General features: G+C 49.1%; 1 protein-coding gene across 1 annotated transcript in view; it reads right to left on the reverse strand.

Moving 5' to 3' along the window:
- The window catches only part of TCF7L2 (transcription factor 7 like 2), a 198,414-nt gene that overhangs the window by 14,435 nt on the left and 159,944 nt on the right, over positions 1-24,035 (reverse strand). The window contains 6 exon segments of the mRNA XM_080643105.1: positions 110-217; positions 579-738; positions 1,543-1,668; positions 7,065-7,151; positions 9,093-9,195; positions 11,876-12,008. Coding sequence (XP_080499231.1) covers positions 110-217; positions 579-738; positions 1,543-1,668; positions 7,065-7,151; positions 9,093-9,195; positions 11,876-12,008 — 717 coding nt within the window.

Genomic DNA, 24,035 nt, shown 5'->3' on the forward strand with positions numbered 1-24,035 from the left:
GCTGACGGTCCCCGCAGAGGGCAGGCGGAACCAAGCTGACATTCCCTATATCCCTGTGGACATGCGGCACCTGCCTGCAGACCAGTCCCGAGAAAAAGGATCCACCTACATAGTTATCCCGTGCGGACCAGCCGGGGTACAGCTGCATGTGGAGCTGCCGCTCCTTCCGCGCCAGCTCGTAGTATTTTGCTTGCTCCTCTCTCGACAACGCGTGCCACTGGAGGGGACATGGGGGAGAGAGACAGAGAGACAGGCAGAAACGTCACCAACTGCACTGCGGCCAGGGGTGAAGGCGGCTTCTTTTTTGGGTAAGTCCATCGTGAATCGTAGAACCTGCAGACGGTCTGCGGGGCCTGGCACCATCAGGAGTGCTCAAAGCACTGATTGGCGTCGACGTCACTCCATCCCCTGCCCTCTCTGGGGGTGGGGGAGGGTCATGGCTGTGGCCACTGGAACCCGGAGTGACTGGCCTGACCGTGTGGCCGAAGGAAAACAAATGGGGACGGGGACACCTTGCCACCCCACCTGCTGCGCCCCAGTCCCCTCTCCCTTCTTCCCCCAGTGAGGGAGCCACCTACCCTTCGGCCCAGGATCTGGTTGATGGCCGCGCTCTCTTTCAACGTGCACTCGGCCACGACCTTCGCTCTCATTTCCTTCATATACAACATGAACGCGTTAAGAGGTTTCTTTATGTGGGGCTTCTTCTTTTCCTCTTCCTTTTTGGAGTCCTGATGCTTTCTGGATGCGGGCAGAACAGACAGACACAACCCTGTGAACAACCGCGAGGGCCAACTTCCTCCGCGGCACAGAGCCCGATTCCTTGGTTCCCCAGCGCCCACACCCAGCAGCTTTGAATGAAAAGCTCGCTTCCACTTTTGGTCTCCCCACCCCGGACAATGGAACAGAAACAGCCTGGGGAGGGGCTGGGGGAACACAGAGGTTTTGCAATCAGTTCCTCAAGTGTCACAAGCATACAATTTTCCCAGGCTGAGGGGACAGCGCCTGTGGCTGCTGGCACCTTGGCAGCGGCGCCTGCTTATAGGACAGAGCTCCGAAGGCTCAGGGATAGGATGAGGGACAGGGACGTGGCTGCAAATCCCAGTCCAGCCACGAACATAAAAATACTTCTCTTCCACCCCGTCCTCCTGTGAGGGGACGGAGCCCACAGGAGCTGGGTGTCTGCTGCAATCACACCAGCCCGACAGCCTTGGCCAGGGCCGCCAGCCAGGAGCCACCATGCCAGCAACCACGGGCTAAACGCAATGGCAGAGGAAAAAGTGACCAAAAGAGCGACACTGTCCTAGCTGTGTGGCTCAGTGGATAGAGCGTCGGCCTGCAGACGGAAGGGTCCCGCGTTTAATTCTAGTGTCAAGGGCACATCCCAGGGTTGTGGGCTTGATCCCCAGTGTGGGGCGTGCAGGAGGCAGCCAGTCACTGATTCTCTCTCATCACTGCTGTTTCTCTCTCTCTCTCTCCCTCTCCCTTCCTCTCTGAAGTCAATAAAACTATATTAAAAAGAAACAAAGAACGAACGACACTTACGAGCTGTGGAGTGAGCCGACGTCACTCTGGGAGGATTCCTGTTTGACTGTTGGCGTGACGATGGCCGGGTGGGGGATGCCGGTCGTGTGGAGAGTGTGATGTGGTGGGACCATGTGGGGAGGGAACCTAGAAGACAGAAAGCTGTGTAAATCGTCAGAATCAAAATGAATGAATGAGGAGGGATATGCACACACAATACAATAAAATAAAAAAGCACGTAACACTCACATGAAAGCAACCCAAGGCATATGAAACCTGTCAGCATTAATTAGCGATAAATTAAACATAATGATTCTCATAATGTCATTAAAGCCAATCTTCCCCTTCATTACGCTTACTGACACGAGATGTTATGATTTCTAACATCTTTAGCAAAAGACAAATTTAACTGATGTACTTGGGTGGCAAAGGAGGCTCGGATGACCTGTTGGAGATCATACGCCCACGTGTTTTTGAGGTGTTATCGGTGGCATCTATCTAAGGAGACAATTTCCTAAGCCCTAATCGGCGCCAGATGAGAGGGGAAGGCTTTTGTTGTATATTGACAGCTGAATGAAATATTAATGCGGCTGACGTGTACACACATTTCTGACAGTGTTGTGCGGGCCTCATTAGGCCTCATTCTGTTGATGGGAGCGTAATACAATTTTTGTTTTGCTTTTGCTGTTCTGCCCCCTGTTTTTGACAGGAATGGGAGACAGTGAGGCAGAAAGATGGAGAAAATCCAAATATTTCCCATTTGGTTCTCATCAGAAGTCACAGACACTTTAAATAAGTTTGTATCGTCTTATGGAAAGATAAAAAAAAAAAAAAAAAAAAAAAAGACCAAAAATAAAGCACTCTTTGACACGCACACACAGAGCTTTGAGTTCTGATTTTTATACCCTTCCCTGCTCTAAAATTCTGGGATTCCTAATTAGTTTGACTTAATACACCGCCTATGCATTAACCTTCTAAATGGTTACCAGAGTGGAAATAAAGACAATCAAGTGTGTGTCGTGTCCTCTGATGCTCCTTATTTCTAGGAAAGTTCTCTGAAGCACTGTTTACGCCCTGAAATGGCATTCCCCAACCATGCAGACCCGCCAGACAGAGAGCTGATTTCAAAATACTCTTGGCCCATCAGCACATTGACACTCGGATCGGACAAACAGCTGTCACATGTCCTGGCATGCTTGGAGTCACCATGATTTCTATTAGGTCACAAGAACCACCCCTCCTAAAGGAACATATGGTCAGTCCTGAAAGCCATCCAGTTTCCGAGACTTCAAGCAAAACAACATATAACAAAACCAGTTCTACCACAGGCTAGGTGATAGAAACAAGAGTGCGGTGACCATGGCGTCTCATCAATGTGACAGCACAATGGCACTTAAGGAAAAGATGTTCTTTGAGGACCTGCTGCGCCCTACTGGAGAGGGAAGTGGGCAAGGGGCAGAGGGGATAGGACCCCCAAAGGAAACAAAATGGCAGCTTTGGGCTCCCAGTTGCCATGGTTATGCAGTGAGCAGAGGGGGGCGCTGTTCAGGCGAAGAGGAACCCAGATCAAGCCCCTGTGGCTTTCTTAATAAACCCCAAGCACAGCAGTCCCACGCACCATGCAGGGGTGACAGCCAGCTCTTTAGGAAGCCAATTCTGGTGGGAGGTGCTAATGAGGGTTTCCCGTGACAGCTTTTCAAAAGGACCCTATGTTTACTCACAAGGTTCTTTCCACAGGTAGACTGTAGATGGAAATAGTTTCCACTTAAACAAAATAATGTAACAAATGGTGAGTTGAAAAATGGTAACAAATTCAAGTACTAAGTGAATCCGCACGGATCAACAGAGAAAATACCGATGAGCAACGTGAGTCTTTGACAGGGGCCCAGCGTCACAGTGGACACTCGACTCAGAAATTCCACCCCGACATGGCCGTCTCCCGCTGCCTTTATTAATGTGTCAAAGTTTGGTGTGAATGCCACGGTCTAACAAGAATCATGCGAGTCCTTTTAGGGTTTAAGAAAGAGAGTAAGAAAGAAAAGGAAAGAAACACCCTATGAGAGAGAATGAATACCACTGACTACAGGGGTGGGCAAACTTTTTGACTCGAGGGCCACAATGGGTTCTTAAACTGGACCGGAGGGCCGGAACAAAAGCATGGATGGGGTGTTTGTGTGAACTAATATAAATTCAAAGCAAAGGAGCGGAGGGGAGAGCAAGAGAACTGGATAGAACAGCTGGATCCGGCCCACGGGCCGTAGTTTGCCCAAGGCTGGACTATAAGAAAGAAAGGGAAACACTCATTTCCTTCCCCTGGAAAAAATCGAAAGCGAACGCCTAGGAGGCACTTGGGCTCCCCACCTGCACGCATGCCCTCCCAAGGCGTGAAGACCTCTGAGCAAACCTAAGTTAAGAATATGTGTTCCTGGAAGCCTTGGGGGAAGGGGCGGGGGAGTGGCAGCTTTCACCGTGAATGTTAAAGGCTTGACATTCCTCAAATACATATGTTCCCTTCCTGTTGAATGAGAATATATGTACAGATGAGAGAGAGAGAGAGAGAGAGAGAGAGAGAGAGAGAGAGAGAGAGAGAGATTGAGATTGGAGGAAGCAAGATAAAAACGTGTGTGTGTGCACCGAATGCCATAGGGAGACACCACCGTTTAGTACATTTTGGGGTGGAGAAAAATGTCCAGGGGAGCCATGGAGGGAACCGAATACTGCCAAGTTCACACAGCTCTACACACACTCCTGCATCTGAAAAATGTATAGCAGAGACCAGACAGAGAGAGAGAGAGAGAGAGAGTGAGTGTGTGTCGAGTGGGGCGTTATATGCATACCTTCCCCATAAGAAATTCCTTTCTACAGACAACTGTTTCATGAAATGCAATAAACACCCTAAAAATTCTAAGCAGCTCATTATATGCCCCCGTCTGCTTTTGTGGCTCCAAGCCAGAATCTTAACTTGTTAAGGACAACTAATTTTTGTTTCTGGCTGTCTCAGGGGCCTCTCTCGTACTCACTCTCACTTTACTTCACTGTTGACACGTTTCTGTTAACTGGGTGTCATCTGCCGGCCTTGATTTTATGCACAAGCAGTGGGATGCATTTTCCTGTGCAACAATCCGGCTTTGAGTTGCATTAGGTTTGTCATTATTCTCTCATTTTCCCCCTTGCACTTGTAACATTTCATCTCTTCCTGCCTTATTTTTTGTGAGCCACGGTGCACCCACATTATGGTTTATACATGATCTCGCTCCCTTTGAAGTCGGCGGATTTCAGAGCCCGCGCTCGTCAGGAGAAGAGCCTTGCGCCAATTTAGCAGGCTGAGGGCCCGGAGCTCCAACATCTCAATCTAAAGGGGGTCACAGGGTGGCACAAGTGAGTGTCAGCAAGAGCTGTTTAATTGCCAATCTAGGCTTCTCCATGGTGTTTAAAGTATAATGACCCATCACTTAATTCTGAGGAGTCCTGGCCCCGCTGCTGAATAGAATGAATATCAAAGGGTGTTCTGGAGCAGGGCAAGCTGCCTACATTTCCTATAACTGCCATAAGGATAATAGAACTATACTTCTGTCGCCCCATTACCACAATAATGTATTTAATTTGCTGTATACGCTTTTTAACTAGCTACCTTTCATAAGGCCTACCTGGGGAATCGCCGTGGCCCCCCTGCACCCGGAGTCCCTAACCTTTCCTCCTCCCACCCTTCCCTTCCTTCCCTCCACCCCCCCTCTGCCCACCAATAAATCATCCACTAACCTCCTAATGATAATCCAATCAATAAGCTTAACCCTGATCCCCATCCTACGATCACTTCCCTGCTTTTAACCCCTGGAATGCACCGAGTACACAAACATGAGAAGCAACCAGGTGCGTCTTTAACGGCTGGACAAAGAGAGGTTGAGCTGCGGATCCTAAGTCTCCTGGGAGACTCCCCTTTCGTTCCCAGGCTCCGAGGGGCTGTGATGACATTATTGAATGAACACTCTTCCTCTTCTCGCTGGAGAAGAGAACGCCCAAGGTCTCTCCTGCCTCACCGATGCTGGCATGGCTCTGGACACCGATGTGATTTATCTACAGCACGCGGGAGACAGGTCGTGAGGATGGCCTGACTCCATGGCATAGTTACAGATGGAGGACCCAGGATCCGCTACAGCTGGTTTTTCTTCATGCACGGGCTTCCTACTCTCTCCCCCACCCAGATCACTGTTCTGGACGTAGGAGAAGCAGCATCTTGGCCTGTCTGTCCAGTCCTCCCTCTCGCCGTGGGTTCCCGTGTTGGCTACAGAGATTGGGGGAAGAGGCTGGGGTCGGCATCTTGGCCGTGTAATGTATGCTAATTGAATTATGCGCCATCATCAAAATGGATTAGTTGTTGCAGCCCATCAGGAAAGTCTAAACCTCCACCGATTTAATTAACTTGACTGAAAATCAGATGAACAGAAAATAAAACTATCATTAGGAGCAATTAGTGACTGCTTAAACAGACTGCTGCCAACCAGTTTGTAAATAAACTCCCAGTCACTGAGAAATTATCCAGAATTAATCAGAGGGAAAAGAGGGGAGGACGGATTAGGAAGATCTAGGTACACACGTGTGGGTATGTGTACACATGCTGCATATGTACTTATATGCTTATAGGTACATGAATGTTTACACAGACATGGTGTAAATTGCACAGGCCAATGTGGGAGCCACCAGCCACATGTGGCTACGAAGGACTTGAAACATGGCCAGATCAAACTGAGGTGTGCTGTGAGTAGAAAATACACATCAGATTTCAACAACCAAGTTCAAAAAAGAATGTGAAATCTCACTCAACGCTTGCTTTACAGGGATAACATGTTCAAATGATAATATCTGACTATAACGGGTTGAAGAAAAGATATCATTAAAAATACCTTCACCTGTTTTTTATAAGCGTTTGTTAAATGTGGCTACTAGAAAACTTAAAATTCCATGAGTGACTCACCTTAATAGTAAAATTATCTTCACCATTTCCTTCCTTACCTAGTATAGGGCAACCGAGGAACAACACTTCATAAAAGCTCTGCATGTTCCAACTACCTCCTCCTGCCTTCTTAAACTCTTATAAAAAATAGTGTTCAACCCAGCCAGGGTGGCTCAGTGGTTGAGCTTCGACCTGTGAACCAGGAGGTCAGAGGTCAGGACACATGCTGGGATTGTGGGCTCGATCCCCTGTAGGGGACATGCAGGAGGCAGCCAATCAATGATTCTCTCTTATCACTGATGTTTCTCTCTCTCTCTCCTTTCCTCTCTGAAATCAATACAAATAATTTTTTAAAAAATAATGTTCAATTGATGGACTCAAAAATTTCACCTCAAGATTTCACCATCACCCACGTAGGAAGTTCAGGATAGTTTTTCAGTATTTTCTAGGCAGAAAGCCAAATGCTAGATGGGTCTTAATGCCATCAGAACCTCCAGCTGCAGCAGGCCCTGCGTGGCCTGGGAGCAGCCTGGAGAACTCCCTGAGAAGTCACCCCTGGCCTTGGTTGAAGGCCACCGCTCTTGGAACTCACCTGGACATGGAAGCGTTGACAGTCAGAGCTGTGGGGTAGGGGTGGCGGAATCCTCCTGTCGTGATTGGGTACACTGGCTGGCCTTGCCTACAAAGAGGGGGGCACAGAGTGAGAGAGTGCCACCAAGGGTGGGGGTGGGGGAAAGGAAGAGAAGAAAAGGGAGAAGTTCTCTCTGCACAGTAAGCTTTATTCTCATTTGATCAGAACAAAAATCTTGGGGATTGTACAGGAAGGATCAAAGGGAAGAAACACAGAACAATTTGAATGCCATAAATCTGATAGGAATGGCTAATTAAATTTTATAACCTCTGCTTATGTCAATAGAGACCCTCTCCCCAAGCTGAAACTAGGTGTTTTGTTGTAATAATTAAAGGCGAAGTCTCGCTTGCTTTAATGGAGCCATCACACTAATTGAGGGCTACACATCCAAAGGAAAACAATAATGAATGTAAATTTATACCAAAATAAAGTACAGTGAATCAAAGGACTTCAGTTGCGCTTTGGGCCTCTTTCGGTATTTAGATCTCGGTGAGAAAACATTAAATTAACAGAGCTTAATTTGTAGCCTTTTGTCAAATTAACAAGTGTTGACAAGAGTTACCGGGGGGGAGAGTCCCCAAGAAGAATTGTGGGTAACCAATAGACAATCACACCTCATTACAATAATTAAAAAATACAGCAACATGCAAAATAGCATCCTCATGAAAGACACACAACTTTTTCTGACAGAGGATTGTCTGAGTTGGCTATTCCTTTTTATCCTAGCCTTCAAATATCTTCCCATCAGCTGAACGGGGCCAGTGATGACTGAGAACTATCGGAGGAATGGCCCAAAATCTACTGAAGAAGAAATGGGATAGGAGCTCACATTCGTGGTCCATGTCTACCTTCCCAAACAAAAGTTAAGGAGAAAACAATAAACAGAAACCATGCTCAGGGTTGGTACTCAGTGTAGCTACTACATAGTACAAGCTTTTTTTTTTTTTTAAAAAAAAGGTATAATCTGTTCAACTTGAGAAATAAGGGTAGAATGGGGATGGGAGGTGGGAAACCACTCCAAAATTATACCTTCTTTAAGGTTATGAAAGGCCGTATTCCCAAGACCCAACCTTGAGCGTTTCATCACAATTTATTCTCAAGATTCAATAAATTGCCCTGTGTGAGATCACAGGTGCATTGCGTAAGCATGCAGAGAAATATACACAGAACCATGCAATCACAAAACACACGTTACATGCTTGCACACACAGTAGGCTTATGCACCCAAGGCCTTTCTACTCTGGGATTTTAGAACCCACTTTTTAAAGTTGTCTGAGGAAAGCTGATGGGTGGTACTGTGAAAGCAAAATGGGGGGACAGAAAGATACATTACCAACGGCAGTTTGATGACCTGGGCACTGACATCGGGCAGGCCCCACAGGCTGAGAGACAAGAGCTGCCCTGCCCCCACCCCTTATAGTCAGTCAGCAGTTAACATGTATGATCTCAGAGAGATGCTGGCTAAATAGCATGGAGCTTCTCAAGAAGCTTCCACTGTTGGTGTCAACCTTGAGAAGTCATGGTCGGGATGGAGTTGGGGGTTGGGAGAGAGCACAGCCCCCACCCCCACCCCTGGATTTCAAAACTGGGTTCTGCCTGTTGCCCCTCCGCTGCTGCCTCAATCCGATGTCAGGGCTCCCGTCTGGGCTGCCACGAGCAGAAGAGCTGTGATCAACTTCATTGGGTAGAAGCCCTCAGCACCTTCTACTATTCCCTAAAAGTACCTGAAGGGCACCTTCGGTCACAGAGACGAACCCAGAGCCTTTGGGACCATGGGCTCAGAATGCTAAGTATCGAAACCCCTTTTCCTACACAACCCACCGAATCTGCCCTTGCCCCCACAGCGCATCTCAGCAAGCATCTTCCCCACTCCCCCCCTACCCCCCCTCACCAACCTGTCATCTAAAACACACACATACATGCACAGAAGAAATAAGAAGCATGCCCATGCAAGAAACAAAAAGTAAATTAAAAAATGGAACTCCTTACTGTGGTACTAACCATCCTAGCGGATGGGGGATTTGTCCTACGGTGCCGGGAGATAGTGGGTAATACGGAGATATATCTGGAGGGTGCGGAGGCCGTGGGATTCCTACGGAAAGAAGCAGCATTTTAGGTACAAAGGGGAGAGAAAGGAAAGAGAAACAATCTAGAGATGGGAAGAGGAAAAGGGCAAAGAGAGGTACCTCTTCTGTAATCCTAGCATGAGGTTCTTTTTCTGATTATGAGCATAGTTGTTGGTAAGTTTCCTATTATTATCCCTTTACCCCAGTTTGAAAAGTTGGTCTAGCTCCATGGTCGGCAAACTGCGGCTCGAGAGCCACATGTGGCCCTTGAGTGTGGCTCTTCCACAAAATACCATGCCCTGGGCGAGTCTATTTTGAAGAAATGGCGTTAGAAGAAGTTTAAGTTTAAAAAATTTGGCTCTCAAAAGAAATTTCAATCGTTGTACTGTTGATATTTGGCTCTGTTGACTAATGAGTTTGCCGACCACTGGTCTATCTCATTCTAGATGGATCGATACACTAGGTTAATGCAGACAGACTCAGAAATACCATCTTCGGGATTTCTATCTCATCCGACTGGTGTGATTTAAATTTTTCTTTTAAATCTAAAGGGCGTGGCCCATAGTGAGTGATCAACTAGATAATATTACTTCCTTTTGCCCTCATGACTTGTCCCCTCACGCCCTTGAATTCGAACGACTTACCTGCATGACTCCAGTTTCTGCTGTACTTTGTGAGTTACGGCTTTTGACTTCTTTCAAAAAAGTTAATTCCTCTAGAATGTCCCCACCCCAGCCTAGAAGATGAGCTATAGGGGGAATTCACCAACGGCCCTGGGTAAGATTACCCAAGGGAAGGACTAAACTTTACAGACAAGGAGACCTGGTACACTCAGTGCTAGAGATGGGCAGGGAGCCGTGGAGACCTGGTACACTCAGTGTAGAGATGGACAGGGAGACTTGGTACACTCAGTGCTAGAGATGGGCCGGGAGCCGCAGGAGACCTGGTACACTCAGTGTAGAGATGGACAGGAAGTCATGGGAGACCTGGTACACTCAGTGTAGAGACGGACAGGAAGTCATGGGAGACCTGGTACACTCAGTGTAGAGATGGACAGGAAGTCATGGGAGACCTGGTACACTCAGTGTAGAGACGGACAGGAAGTCATGGGAGACCTGGTACACTCAGTGTAGAGACAGATCCTGGTCTAAAGGACAGTCACAGGTGTGAGTTAGGCCCGCCTGCTGGCTGGGTGCTGCTGAGTCACAGGGGCTGAGGCCTGCACGGGCTGACCCCTGTAGGTGTAAGCCATGGGAGCGCTTCTGCATTCCACGGGAGAGCACCCTGCCATCAATTCTTAGAAAGCAAGCGCGCTGGGAACGACTCTGACCCCCAGGAGCTGATCTCGCCGCTGAAGGGCGAAGCCCAGGAACAACACTACAGAACTCACACGGCACTGGACGGAATGAGAACCGCGTGTTCGTGGGTGAAAACTATTTCTTTTATTTTTAAAAAATTCATTCAGGAAGCTTTTAATCTGTAAATTAAGTCTCCCTGGGTGACATTTTCATGCAGGCGTGGTGGCTTTCTCTCTATTACAAAAACCAAACAGATTAGCTGGGCTTGGACCCTACACCAAGCCATTCGCACACTTGAAAGAATGTTCGCAGAGGAAAAGTAAACAGTCCGCAGACGTTAATCATATGTTTTACGATAACCATTTAAAAGCTATTCCCTGTACTACCATTATTTAAATGAGCCGTTGATGCTGCCATTCACTCCCGGGCGGCTGGCGGCCTCCTCTAGCCGCGCAGCCAGGCTCGGCCCCACCAGCACAAAGGGGGCTCAGAGGCTGGTGAAACCAGCTAATGTGTGGCTCCATTCAGGGGCAGCAAAGGCCGCCTGAGCTGGCCATCCACCTCTGCCCGGCACCAAACAATTCCCTGACAGAGGGACACAAACAGCCATTTAAAATCCATCCTTCTAATTGACTAGCTGGGAAGGGAAACCCCAGCCAGCAAGATACACCCTGGCCTTCGCTTCCTCCCAAGACCACGCCACCAGGAGCTCTGGCTAATCTGCTCGTTTTAAATCTTGTAGTTTCTCTCTCTGCCTTTGGGCAAAAGCGGGGGCGGAAATGAGGGAACAAGGCCAAAGGATAAGATGGAAACTTCTGTCTGAGATCCTATTGGTTGCTGTGCGATGCCACGAAGAAACCCTGGGGGTTCGGTTTTCACATCTGTGAAATGGGCTTGTTAATGCCCAGGATGTTATAGGGGAGGAAGATCCCAAATAAACCAGCACAGAGAATGCGGAGCCCAGCAATGTGGTTTCTTGAGGCTGCACCAAAGTCATCATCAAGTGACTGGGGTCCCTTGGCCACCAGGGGACCAGGGTTCCGGGGAGCCATGCATTAGGGCTCCCAGGGACCTCAGGAGGAGCCCATGAGATGCCTCCAGAACGATTACTGCCTCCGAGTCTGTCTGAGGCTCTAGGAGTTGTAAGCTCCTCTGGAAAAACACCGAGTGCCTCGCAGCCAGGTTCCCAACGCGGCCCTGCCCCTGCCAGGGTACGCGGAGCGCTGGAGAGACTTCCCGAAGAGAGAACGGTCCCCCGGCAGGCTCTGGCTCCCCAGTCTTCCTTTTCAACACCCAGGGGAGGAAAGGGAGCCTCCCCGCAGCCCCCGCCAGTCCCCACCCTTCACGCCTCCCAGCAGGTCCGCTGGTGGCCCCGGGACCAGCACGCCCTCTTGAGCACATGGCCTACCTGTTTTGGGGTCTACGTCAGCTGGTAAGTGTGGAGGCGGGTTTCCAGGGGTGAAGTGTTCGTTGCTGTATGTGATAAGAGGCGTGAGAGGGTGGACATGGTGAGGGTGCTGCACCACGGGCACTTTGTTCGACTGTGGGAGGAGAGGAACAGAGAGAGGCGCCATCAGGCTGGGTCCCCAGCAGCACAGGGCCCTGGGCTCCCCGGCCACACCCTCCCACCCGGACTTCATCAGATGCATTCAATTCCGCCCTCGGCCCTGGCCCCCTCCATGCATCCAAAATAACAGTTATAAGACAGTGCTCTGGGTAGGTATACTTCCGTTTTTACCTGCCCACTGAGCTCGGCTTTTAAAATACCTTCTCCACCACCACCCCATCATGGAGCCTGAGAGTGTGCACTTTTCCCATCAGCAGGTACAACGGAAGTGGGTACTCCAAGGCAAACTGCGTTCCTGTGTGTGTGTGTGCGTGTGCACGCCCCAGGGCCCCACCGGAGGGACCTCCACGAGGCAGGCAGGTTCGCAGGGCTGGCTAGGAAAACCTTCAGTTTCAAGAAAACCTGCCAGGGCCCAAATCTATCCCCCGCCCCCGCCCCAGCTTCCTCCTCCACCACCCCGGCCTCTGCCCCCTCCCTGCCCCTTCGAACCAGCAGCACAGGGCCCTGGGCATGCCACAATCCTTTGCAGAGGGGTGGGTGAAAAGCCCCACTCCTGGCCTGCCTGGGAGTGTGAACTTTATCAGAAAGCTCTAAACTGCCAGGCAAGCACCTGAATATTTTATGCAGATTACACCAGCCCTGATTCATTAGGAATTTCATTAGGAAGTCATCAGGGAAATCTAATAAATTAGCTGGATGATGATGAATTGGGCTAATAAAAGGTATGCTTTTTAGAAATGGGCAGTTGTAGAAAAACAAAGGACTGGCATTTTTATGTTTGGGAAGGGCAGATAGGAGGAGAGAAGCGGGAGGGAGGGGGGTTAGGGAGGGAGCATCTTTAAGATGTTTCTAGTTGCCATGACCAGACTTTTCCATATTATTCTCCTCCCCTTCCCCCACCCCACGCCCCCTCCACTGTGCCATGCTACAACTTAGCCCAGCAAGATCACAAAGGAAAAATTAAGCTGAAACAAGCGAACTACTGGGCCATTTACTGAGAGTAATCCAATTGCAAAAAACCCTATTCCCAATAGAGGATTTTCACTAAAATCCTACAACAGGGACATTTAACCAGATTAGGTACCAGGGAAGATAAAGAGGCTAGTATTAGATGATGAATGGATTAGAGTCAAGTTTCATTTCAGAACGTGTCTTCATTTCCTTTTATTACTTTTAGGAGGGCACAACTTGCATTAACATCAAGGAAGAGGAATTGCATTAAAAGAAGTGAGGGTCTCGTGCTGCTCACTAGCGCCTCTCGAGTTCAGGGACCACCAAGCAGTTAGTTCTCATCTTATTTTTTTGTAAATAGGTGAGGAAGGGGTATAACACAGCAAGAGTATTTCCTACCACAGTTAATTGTGGGGAAGGCATCTTTAAAAAGTGCTTCTCGCTTTTTCATGAATACGTTTGGAAAGAAAAATATGGCCTTCTTGATGCTCCAGAAAAAAGAAAAGAGAGGGAAAAAAAAAAAAACTCCAGAAAAAGAGGCCGACCCTTCCCACAGCCTGATTTAGTGATGCCTATAAACAACTGGACACTTTGGGAGGAAGGGCTAGCTGGATGCACACAGGAGCCTTGCATTGTGAGTTATCAGTGTGCAATCGAGGCACCGAAATAAAAAAAATGAAAAAAAAGAAGGCACCGAAATTAAAAATGCCAAAGCAGAGGGGAGCTTTGGACCCCAGAAACACATCCTTCATCAGCAGCCCTGATGGTCTGGACAGGCCAAAGGCAGTGGAGGGAGAGGCGCTGCCCTGGGGCTCCCGGGCACACACTGAGGATTCCTTTAGGGGACGCTGCTGTTGAGGAGGACAGCTGAGAAGTAACCAACAGGCAAGCTCCCACTGTGTGCTGGGGTGGAGAGGGAGGGAGGGAAGGGACAGCCATGGTCACATGAAGTGAGGACCAGTAAAAGGAGAGGAAAAGGACTGTTGCTGCCTTCCCAAGTTTTCTGTTTGGATGGAAAGATACACACCCGCTGAAATGAACGAAAGCAGGCCAGTCCCAGACAGTTTAAAGTAATTGCAGGAAAACCGTGAAGCCAGAGGGAAGAACGACAGACGGCCCAGGAGGGGAAGGAGGAGGGTCACTTAGAGCTTGAAGGACTTCCAGGAAATGGACTACCACACACAATGGAAGGAAGCAAATGTATAAACCCGTGAGCAGGGTACAAGGGCTGGGAGCGGGCCGCGAAACTGGCAATTCCGAGTTAAGCGTCTCTCAGGATGCTTATCACCAATTCAGATGCCTGATCCCAGGAGATCTTCCGGTACAGACCTGAGTAAGTCTCACTTGGGTCCAACTGAGTGCCATGATCCCTTGGCCACAGAGCCAGGCAGGCACAGACAAGCACACAGGTTCAAGGAGACCCAAGTCCTGCTCATCCATCAAGTCCCGGTGTGTAAGAGAATCCATGGGAAGGGCTGAGCACAAACCCTCCCGCAGGGAAGCACAGGAGGGTGGTTTACTACAGTTCCTGTTCCTGTTCCTGTTCCTGTTGGGGAGAAGCTGCCCATTGTCGTTGTTTTTTGTCTGCGGTACGAAAGTGCCCATTCCACGTCTGTCTTTCAAGCAAGACTAACAGGAAATGAGGGGGAAACATTTCTCTGTTTGTCTGGCAAAGAATAAAGACAGCATGTGGGCAACAGTGGTGTTATCTGGATGTAAAGGCAGTCCTTGGGTTACGTCGGACTCGACATACGTCGTTCCGTGGTTACGTCGCCATCTCCCATTTATTTATTAAAAAAAAAAAAAGTTCCGTCATTTTGACATATGTACATATGTGCTTTATGGTTTTTATTATTTATTTACCACCAGTAAAGGTCAGGGATTGTTATCTTTCTTTTAAATTTTTTTACTGTTTCACTTCATTACTGCTGTGTCTGTGCTCCATGTGAGTGACGTAGGTGCTTGTGGAGGTGGGTTCCGACTTACGGCGAAAATCGCGTTACGTCGCGCCGTAGGAACGGATCTCCGATGGAACCCGAGGACCTACTGTAGGCAGGATTTAAAAATTAGCCTGGCTGGTGCGGCTCAGTGGTTGACGTTGAACTATGAACCAGGAGGTTCGATTCCGGGTCAGGGCACCTGCCCAGGTTGCGGGCTCAATTCCCAGTAGTGGGTGTGCAGGAGGCAGCCCATCAATGATTCTCGCCATTAATGTTTCTCTCTCTCCCCCACCCCACCTTTCCTATCTGAAATCAATAATAATGTATTAAAAATTAAGTCTGCCTTTCTCTTAGATACATGTATAAAGATGATTCCAACAGAAGTTGGGCACCTGTCCTGGCTGCCATCGTGTGATATTACTTGTGCGCCTGAACCTAGCCAACTGTTCTTTTCCTGTTTGGTCTAAACTCGAAAGCATAGGGGTGGAGTGAAGGGGATCTGCAGTACAAAAGGTGCCTTTCGGAGGGAAAACAGACATGGTGCTGTTTTCTGATCCTACCTGCCTGCCAGGCAGCTCACTGTAACACAATGTAGCCACAAGCAAAGCAGGGATGTGGTCCTAGACGCAAAAACTAGGGTCTAACTCCCATGGGCCTCCTGCACCTGGTCTGCTTTGACAAGAGGAGGTTCTTCCTGAAAGAGCCTCGTCTCTCCAGCCTCCGAACCCCACCGTCTTTTCTTCCTATGCTGCGCCCATTGCTGGGGTTGTGTATGTACCTCCCTTATGTTCCTGAAGCACAAGGACTGTGTCTTCTAGAACTCTGCGTCCCGTCATGCCCAGCCTGTGGGAGTGGTGAGCACAATCTCACAAATTGCACAAGAACCATCAAATTGCAACTGCAAGTATTATAAGAAGAGAAGACAGAGCCAACCTCACAGATCCACCTCAGCCAATGAGAGTGCTCTTTACATGGCGTCTATGCACAGAGCTGGGGGAGGCAGGGACGGGGGAGGCAGGGGAGGGCTTCAGAAACCATCCAGCCTAACCCTTGTGACCACAGGGCCTTCAGTGGTATTAGAGCTCCTCGCATGCCCACGGTGACCAAGGTAAATCCGTGAATTCAAGGAAGACCTGGTTCAAACTCTGCTTCACTGGACTAGCTATACAACCTCTCCCAGGCCTCCGTTTCTCTGTGAATTCCAGGTGCGAGCTGTACCTACCTCAGAGGGTTGTGAAAATTAAGAGATCCTGCATGTACAGTGCTTAGCTCAGCGCCTGGCACAGAGCTGCACCTGCCACGCAAAGGAAGCTGTGACCAACCCCGCCCCGTGAACGGTGATGATGCGTGCACGAGGAAGAGGAGGCTCACCGCCCCTCCCGTCTCTTCTCATTAAATTCACGGGGAACACGCAGCCACAGACGGCGGTGCTTACTGCAAAGGTAAGAAGGCTCAATGGGGGGCAAGAGTGTGTGCAAGCTTTCTAGCCACCTTCCCTCAGGTGCCCTTCTTAAAAATGTGCTATTCAATGGAAGATGTCTGTATTTTACGATCTCCCTTGGAAAAAACAGTCACGTTATTCAGCTAATAAATAAAGACGGTCACAGAAGAATTGAAGGTGAAATAAACATAGTTCAAGATGACCAAGATCCTTCCAGAATCGGGGTGAGGGCCCTGAAGTCAGAGCTGATAGAAATGAAACACACAACCACCCACCTTCTCTTCAAACCACTCCCACTTTAAAAAAGGTCTTTAAGAACTGGGTTCAAAACTGTATCGCCCTAAGGAAATTCAGATGTAAGAAGTGCCTTTCTCTGGGGAGGAACACCGATAACCCTCCAGAAATGCAGGCCGCAAATCTAAACTAAAGCGACTATCTACGCTTGGAGGGTCCGTGGGACAAACAGTCTGAAGCAGTAGCGCCTCCCCCTTTTATCTTTTGACAGACAGACTCCAGTGTTTAAGTCAGTACCTGCAACATAAAACAAGGTGCCTTTCAGGTAACTGCTTTATCTAAGTATTAAATGTGGCTTCTCAGCTACCTGGGGGGACAAAATCATTGCCCCCAGAGATGGTTCAAGGTCATGGTGGTGGCAGTCACGGGAAGCTACCTGGAGAGTCGGGGTTACTGGTATTTAACTCCTTAGGAACATGCTGAACACTCGGAATCTCTGCGCCACAAAAACAGCAGACCTACATGGAGTATTCCACACAAGCTCAGGGAGTTAAGTCACAGTTGCCCACACACGGCCGCACCATGGAACCTCCTAGAACTCCTGTCCAGATGATCTGGGCGGAGGTCAGGGGAGACGAGCACTGGCCAGTTGCAGCTCCTGAAGCTGCCCAGTCAGCACCGGCCCAGTCCCCGCTGCCACCATTCAGGAGGCTGGGCTCTGTACCCACCGCTGTGTTGGGTGTGACACACTCTGTTCTATTAAGTCCTTACAACAACCCTATGAAGCAGCTGGCATTTGTGATTAGCTCCACTGAACAGATAAGAAAGTCTGTCCTGACTCACAGGCCTTGGAAAGTGGCATTTCCAGGCCTCGGGCGCTCACCTATCTGACTCCACACCCCTACTGGGGCCGCAGAGACCGGCATCGGGATGGGGTGCACTGCCGTGCTGGAGTTAGCTGGCCCCATGAGCTCAACCTGGGCCAGTCTTCCCTAGTGGATACAGATGCTTCTGGACGCAACGGGAACTATCCCCAAACCCCCACCTACCAACCTCCGGAATCTAGACCAGTTTCAGCAAACCACGTCCCCTGCACACCCACCCAGACACCCCAAGTTAGGACTGGCTCCAGCTCCCTGCTGCAGCCAGGACACCCTGGCCACAGGGCTCCAAGTATGTTTACAAGGGGTGTGTACAGCACGTGGCGGATGATGGGGGGCAGGGGCGTCAAGATGTAATGAGATGCTTCTGCTTCTACGATATAGATGAGCAGCAGCAGGATTCCGGTGACGGAAACACATTTTTATTTTTATTTATTTATTTTTTAATTTTAGAGAGAGAGGAAGGGAGAGGGAGACAGAAGCATGGATGAGAGAGACACACTGATCGGCTGCCTCCTGCACGCCCCCTACTGGGGATTGAGCGGGCAATCCGGGCATGTGCCCTGACCGGGAATCCAACCCCAGACCCCTTAGTCCATGGGATGATGCTCAATCCACTGAGCAACACCAGCTGGACAGAAACTCATTCTATGTGGTCAGTTCCAGCTCACCAGACACTAAAACAGTCAGCTCAGAAACCGAGCCCATTAAATAGAGCAAACAATATCTATTTAAAAGGAACCCAAATCCTTGTCTGCCTTCACGTCATTGGGGCGTTCTGCTTTCTACCTGGAGAAACGTGGGTTACCCAAAGCAATGCCTTCCAGGTTCTGTTCATTAAGCTCTATGGGTTTCGAGCATCGAATAGTTAAATTAGATGGAAAGGGTCCTACACAGGCCCTTGAAGAGCACAAAGCCTTTCCACCCGAAGTATTCATCTAACTGCAGTGGGAAGAGTGCGGAGGAGGCTGACCTTTGACCTCTCGAGAACCCTTAAGCATGGTGTTCTGCAACTTGGCCATGCCACCCTCGTCGCCAGCGCCCACACACCTGAACGCTGCCTGTGAGGAGGAGGCTGGCGAGTGGAAGACTAATTCAGGCCCTATAGATCGCCTGCTAGCCCTCCTCTAACCCAGCCCCTCAACCTTCTCTAACTGTGGGGAACCCAACGGGAAAGAAAGCTCGCCATTCACCTCGCAACCTATTAATCAACGGATGCTGGAAACAAATAGAGCCATTGCTAGCCCCGGCCTCTCCGCCGGCCTCCTCTTCAATGCTCCCCTATTGCTCTCCCTTTCTGCAGAAGAAAAATGGGGCCAGAAAGTGCCTTTGCGAGCCCAGCACAATAAAACAAAAGCAGCACAGAGGAGCATTTGTCAGCCTCTCCCCGCCCCCGGGTAGATGGGGAAGGTCTTCGGGGGTCTTAGGTTACCAGCCCTCCCTGGCTCTGAAATCGACATCAGGAGGGGACACTGTTCACTTCGGGTTTATAGGAAAAATGGGTTTATAGCTCATCTCCAATGCACTTTTCAGATGCCACTTACTATGGCTGCACCAAGGCCAATGGCAACTAGCAACATGTTAATAGATATCGCACGTCACCGGAGCCATGGGGTGCTGGGAGCGCTGGAGAAGAGGAGGGGGTGGGGGTGAACTAGGGGCTGCTTCTTACTCATCAACAACCCCGTGATGACTCAAGTAGTCCTATTTTTTTTTTTCTCAGAGGATGTGCCAGAGTGTAGGAATGGTCAGCAGAGGTCAACCTCCTACACCTCAACAACCTGTTACCCCCCAAAATTAGCAACCACTGCAGCTGCTCGAACCACACAGAGCAACCTGGGCCCAGGCCTGTGCACACAGTCCCACCCCAACGTACCAGGTGCGCATCTGGCTGCAGTACCCTGCAAACCTCCTCCACAGAGGGAAGGGTGGCAGGCACACTGCCACCCTGGGCCAAACGGGTTTCTTTCATCCTTTTACCCTCTCTCCCGAGTCACAGCTATCAGAAGCCCAGCCAGCGAGGACCCATCTAGGGCAGTGCCCAGGGTTCACTCCCAGTAGGACAAAGCTCCTCTCGGAGGCCTCGCCCCCGGCTAATGGCGCTTTGTTCCCTGGACAAGACTTCTATTGATGGCTACAGCACTGCCGGTTGAAAATAATAAATAAAAAGGAGAAGGCTTCACAGGGTTCGAGGCTTGCTTGGAGAAATGAGGCAGTTAAGAGAAAGGAGGTCTGCAGTGAGATGCAGAAAAGAAACACCCCCTTCCCCCACCCCTGCAGCCTCAGCACTCAGCGGACATCTCCTGGCCCAGCTGCGAAGGAATCGTGGAGCCACAAGGCTGCAAAGTCACAGGTCTGTGACCCGGGAGCCTGACACTCTGGGGTACTGCTTATGTGATCTGTACATTATCAATGGCGGACTCCTCCCCCTTCCCCAGTCAAATCCATTTAGACAGCAAGAAGGGGAAGAGACAAGATGCTCCGTGCCAACTACCAAATTCTGCCGACTCACAGGTTCTCATGTCCTCACACGGGCATTAAAATTCTTCTTGCAGGGCAATGCTGGAGCGGGGCGGGCAGGGAGAGAATAATGTGCAGTCAATTTTCATCCAAATTCTCACACACACATGCATATACATAGAACTAACTCAAACCATCCTAAGCCCTTGGCCTTTTTCTTTTTTTCTTTTGCCCCTTCTATAATGTAACAACCCAGCTAGCAACACACCACATTGTCAAGCACTGAGGGTCTAGGGGGCCAAATTCAGCTCTTCTTAATAACCTTTTCTTAATCCCCAAAAAGGAGGAAGGGAGAGGTGGGTTGGGTCAGGAGGTGGTAGTGTGTGTGTGTGTGGGGGGGGGGGGGGGGTGCGAGGAACATTGATTTAAACCTGCAGAATAAAGATGTGCTCCAGCTGCCTGGCTTTGTGAACGCAGAGGCCAAGGCCCGGCCCCGCAAAGCTGTTCTTTCACACAGGCTCTTGAACAATTACCTCTAGTTAAGTTCATTAAACATAATTTATTTCCACTCATTCTCATTTACTTTCCAATAAAAAGAAAGCATCCTATTGTAAGCCCCACCCCCCACTACCCTTGAAAGCACTTGTAAGCTGACAGTCTTGGCCCGCTGGTCCAGGCTCGCCCCTGACCAGTGAGTCCCAGTGTTTGCTTCCTGCTGGCCTCCCTCCAGGAGCAAGCCAGGGCATCCCAGGCAGGCGACAGGGAGGGGGGGTGGCAGCACCCCGGGGTTCCCCGGCTGTCTTAACCCTCCACCGGGTCTCAGAGATGCAGAACCAGCCACTTCGCCCCTAAGAACTTTCCCAGGAATCTTCAATCCCCACCTTCCCGCAAGATCTCTCTCTCCTACTTGGGAATTAAATGATTAGTGTTAACATAATCAGCCTTGTGAAGTGTCCGAAGATGCAGAGAAGATGTGGGCCTGGCTGGCTGTTTCTAGGAGAGCAGAGTGTCAAAGCAGTGCCAGGAATAAAGCTAACCTATTCCAAATGAGGAAGTCCAAAAGGCTCAACGTGAAAACTTAAAAAAAAAAAAAAAAAAAATTCCAGGCCACTCCCCCCTCCCCCCAAAAAAACCCCAAACACAACAACCCCAAGTCTACAGAATCCTAAACTAATGGAAAGGAAATCACCAATTTTAATTTAGAATAAATTGTAAGTACATAATGGTTATTACATCCTGGGGATTTTGAGAAAGAAGCAGTGAACAAAATCCGATCCCACCACTCTAATTTATTTACAACGAACAGCTGTATAAAAAATGTCTTCAGTTTTTCACATTCACCCTGGACCCACTTTCCGATCTAAACCTTCGTATCTGAAAGCCACGCCTGCTACACGACGTCTGGTAAAAGCTCCAGAAACGGTGGTTTCCTTGCGAGAGCAGGTAAGTTTCTCCCTGGGAAAGAGCATGTGGCCCAAGAGCCAGGAACTCTGGATTCCAGGGAATTCCGCACAGACTTGAAAGGCAGACAGAGTAAAGGCGAGCTGCATTGTTCTCTCCACTTTGTCCTGCCAGTGTCCCCAACATGGGCAACCTTCAACGGACACCCACAGCCCCCATAAATGACACGCGTGAAAAGGACCCACAGCCGCCGTGGGGCGAGGAGGGCTCATTCACTGCTGCTGCTCCCTCTGATCGCAAGCTGACCGGCAGAAGTTTAAGGTAACAAGGGAATGAATGACCCAGGCAAAACTTCAGTTTTTTAAAAAATCCTCCAATGTGTGCGGAAGTATATATGTAATCTGGAGGGCATGTCAGGATTTCATCACGTCCCAAAATATGACAGAAGGAAAGAATTCCATTACATAGCGCAGCCGGGCCCCCTACCAGCCCCAAACCACAAAGGGGAGGTTTCCCGAAGAATATAAGGTTGCAGGCTCTGTTGCTTCCAGAAAAGGCCGAGGCAGCGGCCTGATGTGACAATACAAAGATCATAATAACTGTATCATTGGAGTCAAGAGTTTACCCCTTTGAAAAGAACTCCCCTCCTCTAAGATATCAAGAATGGAGACTTAACCATCACCAAAGCAGCAGGACCAGGATTAAGTAACCCAAGTAATTTGAGTCAAGGAAAGATCTGGAACCTTTCAGCAGTCTTGGAAATAGGAAACTGTGCTGGGTGGGAAATTTGCACCAACACAACGTATCCATCTGCAGCGCCAGCCTGCAGGCTCCTCCCCACAACTCTCAATCCTATACTCAACTAGAAACTTACATGCAGCCAGAAAGGAACACCAAGACCACATCTGTCATTCCTTCATGCGGGACTGGAGAACTGATCTACCCCTTTGTATTTTCATACGACATAGGGCTCATGAAAACCTAAGGACTCTTAGAATCTCTTATACTTCATTCCTTCTCCCCCAAGATACTGGATCTAAGAGCTGATCAGCCACTGTTTCTGTGTTTGGCCATTCAACAACAACAAAAATAACTAAAGTAATAATGAAGATAATTAAGAAAACACCTCCAAATTCAAGAGAATGAATGCCCTTACAGCTTGTGGCAAAGGGGCTGGCCCAACAGCTGAGCCAAGTGCAGTGTCTCCTACCCCACGGCTGATATGGAAAAGGCCGCCTTCCTCACCAGGAGCGTGGGCACAGTGGGCTGCCATCGGCCTCTGGCTCAGGCTCCCAAAACACATTTCCTATTAAGTTTAGAAAATACAAAGGCCAAAGGCCAGCATCTGAATTTGGAGATCGAAGACAAATACAACTAAAGACAGAGCCACAGAAAGTCAGCATTAAATATGAAACCAAAATACACAGTTTACACAAACGCAGCTACTGTAAAAACCTCATTGCTCAAAAAAAAAAAAAAAAAAAAAAGAAAGAAAAAGAAAAATGTTCGAGCTTTGAAAAAGTACGGTCCTCCGTGAGGCAGTATCGTTTTTCCTTCTCTTTCTTCCAATGGAGCCCACCCTGATGGGTGAAAGGAAAAAAATAAAACACCCCATTTGTTTGTTAGAAGAAACCCCAAGTCCCACCACCCCTTTCCAGATCCCAGCTCGCGCACTTGGGGAGCGGGACCTGCCATGCTACAGAACTGTTCAGGACTGGGATGAAAGTCAGGCTTTCTCTCCACCCCATCTTTTTTTAACCCTTTCGCCCCCTCCCCCAGAAACTGCCATGAAAAGTACATCACAAAAGGGCACAGCTTGAGTTGACCATTTATTCTCGTTTTGTTTTTCCTTTCCCAATGTCTGAGTTAAAAAAAAAAGCACAGAGGTTTAATGGTCACGACCATAAGTAAGGACACGACACACACACACACACACACACACACACACACACACACACACACACACCACACTACTCACCCAGCAATTCAAATTGAGGTGCCAACTGCCCAACTGCTGGAAGAGAGAGAGCCCGGAGGCCACCGCGCCTCCCTTCCCACTCAAATATTCCATTCCCACTAAAATCGCATCCCTGGGGTACATAACAGCGTTCGTTTTTCTCTCTCTCCACCTCACAAAAACTTTCTCTGTACCTTCAAGATGGGACTGGGCCAGCTTTTTTTTCCCTCCTCCCTTACTGCTTTTCTCACTTTTCTTCTTCCTCCCAGCTTCCCCTCCCTTTATTCCTTTCACTTAAAGAGCTGAAGAAAAAAAAAGAAGAAAACATCTTAAAAGATGGAGATGCTCCAAATTCCTGTCCTGGTATACTCCAGATGCTCAGGGTTCTCATTCGCATTGTCTACCATCATTTTGTTAATTCTTCCCCCTCCACGTACATCTCTCAAAAGCCAAACCAAAACCAAAATAAAAACAAAACAAAAAGAAACCTAATAACCAATTCACTTGGCTGCAGATTATATTACTTTAAATGGCTTTTCATTTAAAAACTCCTTCTAGTTTCTAATCTGTACCACTACCAAATCCATGAAGGAAGGGGGAAGGCCCATTTTCCCAGCCAGCTCAGGGCACCTAAGCCGAACCCCCTCCCTCACCCGTTACCTTGGGCAGCCGGGGCAGAGCCACCGCTAAGAGTAGCTAAGAAATTACGGTCAGCCATGAGGGAGAATGATCAACA

The sequence above is a fragment of the Plecotus auritus genome (genome assembly GCF_963455305.1).
Source record: "Plecotus auritus genome assembly, chromosome: 9".
Taxonomy (NCBI): Eukaryota; Metazoa; Chordata; class Mammalia; order Chiroptera; family Vespertilionidae; genus Plecotus; species Plecotus auritus.